General features: G+C 37.2%; 1 protein-coding gene across 1 annotated transcript; it reads left to right on the top strand.

Moving 5' to 3' along the window:
- The first annotated feature begins 775 nt into the window (after positions 1-775).
- LOC114352593 (geranylgeranyl pyrophosphate synthase quemao) lies at positions 776-8,056 on the top strand. Its single transcript, XM_028304247.1, has 6 exons — positions 776-914; positions 2,323-2,443; positions 3,082-3,221; positions 4,491-4,593; positions 5,654-5,781; positions 7,149-8,056. Exons 1-6 carry the CDS (start codon positions 870-872, stop codon positions 7,251-7,253), a joined length of 642 nt encoding a protein of 213 aa, XP_028160048.1. The 5' UTR covers positions 776-869; the 3' UTR covers positions 7,254-8,056.
- Positions 8,057-9,712: the final 1,656 nt, after the last annotated feature.

Here is a 9,712-nt window from a genome sequence, read left to right as displayed (position 1 = left end):
CACAATGCTTTCCATGTTGCCCGGTTGGTAGCGGCCTGCGTCCAGCGCCTTCCTGCTACCTTTATGACGTCGTCGGTCCACCTTGTGGGTGAACGTCCCACGCTGTGTTTTCCGGTACGCGGCCTCCACTCCAGAACCTTACTGCCCCATCGGCCGTCAGTTCTGCGTACGATGTGCCCTGCCCATTGACACTTCAGCTTGCTAATCCGTCTGGCTATGTCAGCGACTTTAGTTCGTTTACGGATCTCCTCATTTCCAATTCGATCTCGTAAAGAAACAGCGAGCATAGCCTTCTCCATAGCACGTTGTGCAACTTTGAGCTTTTGTATAAGGCCTATAATAGTGGCCACCCTGGCTTGCTTCTTGATATAATCTCGCCCATGTGATCTATGATGAAGTGAGCTTGCCCAGAAGATACCTTTTTCCTCGTGCCTATAGGCCTGGTATCCACCAGAGCGGAGCGGACAAGTTTTTGAATAACCAATCACATTTCATTGTTTCTACTTCTCTCCGCTCTGCCTTGGTGGAAAGCGGGCCTTTAGGAGGATTAGAGAGCAGATTTATTTTATCTTATACGGACCCACACCACAACGTAATGCGCCTGGACTGGTGGACCCATTAGGATCTTTTGAGCTTCACTCATTCTTCTATCCGCAAAAATTATATCCATCTTATGAATTATGTATACCTGGAAGAGGGACTTTTTACGAGTATAGTCCGGATATACCGACCTCAGAGAGCAAGTTAAATAATGTTTCAATTTTTTTAGCATCGACGACATACAAGACAATTCCATCCTCCGGCGGGGTATCCCAGTGGCCCATTCCATCTACGGCGTGGCTAGCACAATCAACGCAGCTAACTACGTCATGGTCATAGCTTTGGAGAAGAGCCTGGAGTTGGGTCATCCTTTGGTAAGGAACTGACTAGTGACTGATGCTTGTTTTCAACTACGTGTAAATATCACCCAAGTGCTGAAAATATGCCCTTAGGGACTCGATTGTTCGATTTCCTTGATAAGTCATGATCATATAGCTTTGGAGAAGAACCTGAAATTAGGGAATCCTTTGGTAAGGAACTTACTAGTGACTGACTACGACCGTTTCCACCAACAACACTCTTGCCTAGTTCAGGCAACGAGAACCGCGCGGTTTGTGGGTGCTTCTAAAAACGCGATGTTTGAGGATTCAGATTTTTTCGCCGCCCGATCTCGGTTTGATTAAAAAATATATGAGAACTGCTCAAGAACCGCTCGACAGTCGCTGTCTGAGCAAGGCCTAATAAGTAACCCCTGCTGGTCATCGGTCCACTGAGTGAGAGGTCTGCTTACATGTCGTTTTCCTATTAAAGCTGTTTATTACCATACATTAAGTTAATTACTTCAATGAACTCTTTTTTATTGAGGAATCCTTTTCTCATTATTTATTTATTTATGAGAGTATATTACTTGCGTGGCAATTAGTTATATTTATTTCTAAACCCATAACCGTGCTAGGTACATTATTCTTCATTAACTATTAACAGTTAATTTACGCATTCGCATGCTTTTAAACGAAATAAAAAATCACAGTTGTACATCATCAATTTGCGTCATTCACAAGGAAAATTTGCCATAATTGGTTTATCTGCCGCTCTCTAATTAGCCGAGTTTGTTATGGACCAGGGATGTTATGGATATCCGTAACCGTAACCGAAACTTTCGGATATCCGAAATAAAAAAAATATCCGAAACCGTAACCGATTCAAAAGTTTTGGATAGTTTCGGATGTAGGCAGTGTAAATTGTTTTTTGTATAGCATTAGGTATATGTAAATGCATAACAGCCTGATTTACGTTTATAATGCCATCTAGTATCAATTTTAATTTTTTTATTACTTTTTATTCGATGTTTAGACCAGGGATGTTATGGATATCCGTAACCGATATCCGAAATAAAAAAATATCCGTAACCGTAACCGAAACCGGTATATTATTTCTCTATCCGTAACCGAAACTACATATCCATAACAGTCGGCCGTTTGGTGTAGTGGTTCAGAACGGACTACTATGCCGAGAGGTCCCGGGTTCGATTCCCGGCCGGGCAGAAATTGAAATGATGAATTTTAATTTCTGTGACGGGTCTGGGAGTGACTATGTATAATATGTATGTATTTAAAAAAAAAAAGTATATAAGTAGTATATCCGTTAAGTTAGCACCCATAACACAAGCATTAAGTTGCTTACTTTGGGGCTAGCTGGCGCTGTGTGAAATTGTCCAAAGATTTATTTATTATTATTTATAACATCCCTATTATGGACACTGCCAATTAGCTTTCGTTTCAGGCCACTGTGGTGTATACCGAGCAATTATTGGAACTGCACAGAGGGCAAGGTCTAGAAATCTACTGGAGGGACAACTTCCAATGTCCGTCTGAAGAGGAGTACAAGGAAATGACCATCAAAAGTAAGTTAATCGTAACTGTAACAATAACCGGTTCCTTTTGTATGGAGTTTGACAGATTTTTGACGTTTGTTAAATTTAAAGTAAGATGCAACTCAGCCTTAAACTCGTTATTAAAACTGCATTGATTTCAATTTTGAAACATTTATCCTCGTCGTTTGTTTCGCTTATCTTTTTGTATTTTTTCGACGCTATCAAACGTTCGAGAAAAACGAAAAATTGTTAATAAATGAATCAGAAAAGTTGCTTAATTTTAATCATGTCATAGTGATTTTGTCGCCGTTTCGTCTCATTATAGGTATGCAAGTAAAAATAAGGTTTTTTGAATCTATAATTTAAAATTTTAACGAAGAAAAATAAGAATATGTCGCAAATGATTGTAGTTTCTAAATAAAACCATTAAATCAATGTACTACAGAGTATTCTTATGACTAGCGGCTTCTGCACTAAGCATAGCTTGTGTCGCAGTAGCCTTTTAGTTTTTACAAGAAGGTCTTTACTTTGGGGTTTGAGAACACACAAGTCAGGCAATTTAATGCTACAAGAAGTTAAGATATAAAACAAAATAATATAAAATAAAATATGCATAATATCTTACTTCGATTAACTTAGCTGAGGTATTAAAAAAGTACTTTTTTCAGAAACCGGCGGGCTTTTCATGCTTGCCATAAGACTGATGCAGCTGTTTAGCGACAACAAGTCTGACTTTAGCCGGTTGGCGGCCATCTTCGGCTTGTACTTCCAGATAAGGGATGACTACTGCAACTTATGCTTACAAGAGGTATGTTTAACTCTTATTTCAAGGTAAAAAAGTTTAAAATGTAGTGCGCAAGTATTTAATTTAACCACTTTGTAATCCTTAACAGGGTTTTTGTTTTTATAACGGGGTAAAAAGGTTGAATATGTAATTTAGTAAGGTAGTAATTTATTTAATTTAAACACTGACTGTCTAACGGCTGACGTAGTAGTTGAATAATGATCTATGATTGGACTGATAGGTACTTATAGTACGCAGCATGTTGCGGATTTAAATACCGCCGAGGGCAAATTTTAGTGTGATGATCACAAGCATTTTCTATGAAATTGCAGATGTATCTAAATTATTGATGTATTATTTACACTGGACGACAAAGAAAATGGGTCGGTTAGAAAATCAATATCTTCAAAAGTACCTGACCTAGCTTTATGAAATAAATACTAAATTAATTCAAGCTTTTTATATTGTATTTTCTTCAGTATGTTTTGTTTCATAAAACCAGGTACTTTTGAAGATATAGAAGATTTTCTAACCGACCATTTTTCTTTGCGGTCCAGTGTAACCGCCACTTGCACATACCCTATGTACCTACCTATTTAATATGAATGAAGACATGAAAAATATTTATTGTTAAAATGAACACGCGCTTTCTTCACAAGGAGACACGCAAATCATTCAGTACTTTTCCATTAAAAGCACCTGCACAACTAGAAAGTTGACAGAGGACTACAATTACTGTCTACTTGTGCATGAAATTTCTAAATGTTGTAAATTTAATGAAAAACAATACCTATTTATGTTAAACATTGACGATAATTGTATTGTAATCACTAAAAACAAGGTTCATTTTCTTTTCTCGGGTTACGATATACGTAAATGTGGAGTCAATAGTTGTGTACCTACCCAAGTTCAACGCTTCAAACTTCGTAATACACTTTTTTCTGAAATTCAAAATAATATTTGAATTTTAAATTACTTTTGTTTTTGAATGCAGATTGGATACTTGAGCGTCATCATTTCGTGTTAAAAACCTAAAGCTCGGTTTCCACCGAGGCGTAGCGGAGATTGGAGATTTGATTGGTTATTCAAGACATTTCTCCGCTCTGCTCCGCCTTGATAGACTACTTAGTTTAACATAACAATGTCTTTATTATTATTGCATCTGATTATATCGCCAAGAATCAATTTGTAAAAAAACAACAATTTTGGTTTCGATTTTACAGTACCTATCCAATGAACAAACATATTGTGTGTATTATTGATATCTTTTCTAATAACTCCATCTTGTTTCAGTACTCAGAGAACAAAAGTTACTGCGAGGATCTGACTGAAGGCAAATTCAGTTTCCCCATCATCCACGCCATAAGGAACCAGAAGGGCGACAACCAAGTGCTTCGTATCCTTTTAAAAATATAACCAAAAGAAAACGGGACCTCTCGTTCCCACCGCTGCAACTCCTGTGTAGCCAGGATCTACAGCTTGACCGCCAATAAAAACACAACCAGTGCAGGTCAAGTTTGTCCCGGGGGAAAGTTAAACTGTCACTGACCCGCAACGAAAATTAATCAGAAGAAGATAGAATATAGGAGTTCGAAGTTAAAATTCGATAACAACCAAAAGTGAACTAACAACTACATAAGCGTGTGGTTAATTGGGTAACAAGATAATGAATTTTTCACAGTTAGTAATACAATTGGAATAACGTTTCATTGTACTATGCTAATTTTGGCAAGAAAATTTGGTACGCTCAACACTTGTAAACGTATTTTAAAGTAGATCTTCAATCTAAAAAGGACGTTCGTTATAAATAAAGGTCAAAACCCTATTGTCCTGTTTATCCTCGATTTTATAATATTCCATGCTTCATTCAACTATCAGACGCCTATGGGGCTCATTGAGTCTGACACTGTTAGGACTTATTTTTTTCTAGTGGAAAATCTGATTTAAATGTACAACTACAAATGGCTAGACAAGTCTAGTGATTCACATACCAGAGATTGTGAGTTTGGTCCCCGCACAGTACAAACATTAAACGTGATACATGAATGTTGCAAACGTTTTTTATACTAAAGCCCGGTCTGTGAGCACGTAGAATTTTGTCTAATGACCCCAAGCTACCCATCCTTATCGCTCGCGCGTAATTATGTTGCTGTCGCGCTCGCACACTCACTGAGGGCGCCCGTCGCACAGTCGCGACAGCAATATAATTACGCGCGAGCGATAAGGATGGGTAGCTTGGGGTCATTGGACAAAATTCTACGTGCTCACAGACCAGACTATAGAGTACCTACTTATGTTTAATGTCACAAAAAGTGTTTAATTATTTTAAAAAGGTCATCTGTTGTCTAATACCCACAGTTCAAGCATTGTTTAGTTTGAGACAAGCCCTGTAAAATTATGTTAAAGGATATTGATCCATTTATGTTCATCAAGATATGTTTCCTGAACCATACCAGATATACTCCGCCAGCGGACTCGCGATGTAGAAGTGAAGCGATACTGCATATCGCTTCTAGAACGACTGGGCAGTTTTGCGTACACCCGTGATACGCTCACCGAGCTCGATGCACAGGCTAGGGCTGAGGTAAGACGTAATACACTAACCCCCTTACTAATAAAAAATTACACAGTTGTTTAGGGGTCATCCATAAAGTACGTCACACGTAAAGAGGGGGGGAGGGGGTCAACAAAGTGTGACATGGTGTGACAAGGGGTGGGAGGGGTCCTAAGTTTCGTGACATCACATTTCTAGAGGTACTTACTAATCGCGTAATTTGAAATATAAATTAAACTAAAATATACCCCCACCACTTAAGCACAACTCCGTCGAAGTCGAAAACCTAGGAGAGTTTTAATGGGCAACCAATGAAGCCATTAAATCAATAAAATCTTTTGTAGGAATTATTTCAGATTTAAAATCTAATTCTACTGGCCTATAATGCCGCCAAATGCACCGTACCTCGCGCGTGATTTTATTGTTTCTATTTGTTGCTATTTTTTTGTTAATTTCATAATTTTTCGATGTGAAATTGCAAAACATGTGACGTCACACTAGGGAGGGGGGGGTCTCAGAAATGTGACCACCTGTGACAAGGACGGGGGAGGGGTCAAAAAATCATGAAATTCGTGTGACGTACTTTATGGATGGCCCCTTATTACTGTTTTAAAATGACATTTTCATACTAAACGTCACTTTAAAACACTGATCAACGAGCGTGTAAGTTTTATTAGTAAGGGGGTATAATTTTAGTTACTTTTTGTCTCTAGAAATTAAAGGCCCCTCATCGAACTGTAAGGAAAATAGCGACGATCACAGATCGATAACGGTCGCAGTGATACTAGGACTTTATTGAACTAAAATAGCCGCTCAACACAATTAAAAAAAAAGCTCATCGTTCCAATCGAATTTCGTCCACTGCCGGACAAAAACTTCCCCCTACGAATTTCCGCAACGACCGGTCATACACTGCCCGCCCGAATCGAGGTTGCTCCCTCGCTCTGAATTAGAAGGGGTTAATAAGCTCTTAACACTTATTCTGTCGTGTAGAACTGTAGACCACCGGTGACTGGATACTGCCTTGTATCAACACTACCGGCAGAGAAGGTGTTTATTTTATTTTATTTATTTATTTAAGGATAGTGTTAATGTTAGTCTCAAAGCAAACGTTGTTTTCGTCAACGTCAGCCCCACGCTGCGCTTACAAATACATCTGACAGCATTTCTAGTGCAAAAAGAGTATGTTTGGGCTCGAACCGATAATGTTTAGTGCACCATAACATCTGCATCAATCCCACAAAAACGTCAAAGTACTACCGCTGGTCTAATCGGTAAAATATCTGTATACTAAGCACTCAACCACCAACCCATTGCTGTCCTGCCTAGCTACACAAATATCGAAATCAAAAGTTATCTTAGAAAAGTCATTAACCAAAAGTTAATTTTATACATAGGTGGCAGCACTGGGCGGCAACCCTTACTTAGAAGCGCTCCTCGACGACCTCTTGAGCTGGCGGCGAGACAAACAGCACGACGACACCCTCCCAAACAACATTTAAACTACCCTCAAAACTTCGTTTCGCTTGAATCATTTCTTCTAGCATAATATTAGAGGTTAGTATTAACTTAAATACCTCTTTGAAATCAGATTATGGTAGATTAGCCCCATCCTACGGCCGGGTAAATAATGTGCAAGTTTAGTAACAAAGACTCATATTATTATGTGTAAAGATATGAGATTACGACCAAATTGCAATATTGCCGGTACTCGTTTGTCATGTCATAAAGAAGTATAGATTAAGGATTCTTTTTAATTAAAGCAGTCAAAGTTACAAGGCTTGAAACATTCGTATTTGAACTCCAGTTAAAAATTTAAAATTCAACCTCAATGGTGGTTTATTGTTTGGTTTTTCACTAAAAGCATTGGGTCCAAATGTTTGTTTATTTTCTCTCGAATGAACAATGTAGAATAACATGAGGCATAGACTTCTGTCCGCAAAAAATATTGCGAGACACATTACACGCTCAAAAATTGTGTTACAAATATATTCAGATATTGACAGCCGATAGTCAAGTTTCATATTAACATAATAATAAAAATGTAAATTGGAATATGATTGTCAGTAGATAACCGGGTGCCAGGATCCTTGGATAATAATAAGTTCACAATGTTGGAAATTCCGTAGCTAATTTTCACTTGTTAAAGTGTTTTTCTGTAGATGTTTGTTGTTACAAGATTTTTCTTAATGTGTAAACTTCTCATTGTACTGTTTAACATGTGTATTGTGTAATTTGTTAGTTAATTGATTTTACACGAATCATTATTTGTCATATTATTTATTCTCATGATACTAAAACATTAAGAAAAAAAAATTATGATTGATCGTTACTTGAGGGATCTAAAGATCTACAAAGTATAATAAGATAGTGAAAAATTGATCTTCGGTTCTATTACTCTATAAACATTAATTGGAAATCAATTAGATGTCATAACTTCACTTATTTCATTGGTGTAGTAATTTTCTAAAAGGTTCAGGATGATCTCTAGTAAAATTCTATGTAACTTATTTTATTTTAAATGCTTTATTTTTGTAATTACGGTGTGTGTAAGCTTAAAAGACAATGCTTTGAATGAGTAAAACAAGTTGTGTATCATTTCTTGGTTTTACATAATTTATAAAGAGTGTAAGAGACAGGTTCGGAAAAACTTGACAGTGAATAAACTTTCTATCTTATCACCCAATGCAGTCAGTATAAATCCATTGCCAATCAAAAACATTTTCAGAGATAACCATAATGGTATTAATTCTAAAGGAAAATATGTGTTTTTTATATTTTAAATCTCGAAGCAGATTTGTCAAAAAGATGAAATTAAAGGAAATATTTTCATCTGGATCGGTTCACCCACTGTTTAAGTGTTTTTCCTAACATGTTCTTACACAGATCGCTAGTACTTACACTTAAATTTGTGAAATATTATTTTGGTGCCATTTTGTAGCAGGATAATTAAGTGATACAATATTAAGTAACCAAAGTCACATTGATAGGTTAACATTCCATCGTATGGTTTTAAAGTAACTAGGCATAAACGTACTTATAAGGCGTACCGTCAGATTGTATCTAGCGGTTGGCAGAATTGCGTCAAGTCAGAGATGCGATATTTGCCTGTCCATAGATTTACTTGTATTACTTAACGAGTGAAATGCTTTCATTTGTGTCAGTCTAAAATGGACCTAATTACAGTGTGTGTAAGCTTGACGCTCGACAAATTGTGAAACGTCACATTGAGTAGGTACCATATTACATTAGGTACCATAAGAAGCACGAATTTTCAGGTTTGTTGTCTACGCTGCTCTGAGGCGATAAGTCAGCATATCTAGGTATAGAGTCAGTGTGAATTTTTTCCACCCAAAGTAGTAAAAGAGTTCGCAAGATACTTAAAATAAGATTGTTGTCAACTTTTTACCCACTTTGGGTGTCGTCATGAACTATTTGAAGTCGGGCGAGAGTGAATAAGCACTTACAGGGCAGATATGTACCATCCTAGACTGCATCCCACTTAACATCAGGTGCGATTGTGGTCAAATACCTGACATGTTATGCATAAAAAAAAGGTGACTCTATAGCCTGACCAGGAACATAAAAACCCTCGCCATGTTGCGGAAAACTAATGGTACTAATTTCTTTTAATGGCAACAGTAACTGAAAACTTCATTGACATGTCACCTTGCATGTCAGTCTATTGCTGTCAAAGTGTAAACTATTTTAAATGTGCGCAATTGATTTTGTGAATGAAATTGCTAAAATCTTTTTATAGTGGTGAAAGAAAAGGGGTTCACAATGTGTTAAAGTATTTGTCGAAGAGAAATACCAAGGGTTCGGACAATATTTTCATTGAATAATGTTTCCAACAAAGGTTGTCAAATTGACTGACATGTTTATCGTATAGTACAGTCCACTATGAAAATTAGCTGTGGTTTGTTTCAACTACCTATTTTAAAGTCACTTACTAAGTGTT

The sequence above is a fragment of the Ostrinia furnacalis genome, unplaced genomic scaffold, assembly GCF_004193835.3.
Source record: "Ostrinia furnacalis isolate ACB-3 unplaced genomic scaffold, ASM419383v2 OfSCF1409, whole genome shotgun sequence".
Classification (NCBI taxonomy): domain Eukaryota; kingdom Metazoa; phylum Arthropoda; class Insecta; order Lepidoptera; family Crambidae; genus Ostrinia; species Ostrinia furnacalis.
This window is presented reverse-complemented; position numbering and strand designations above follow the sequence as displayed.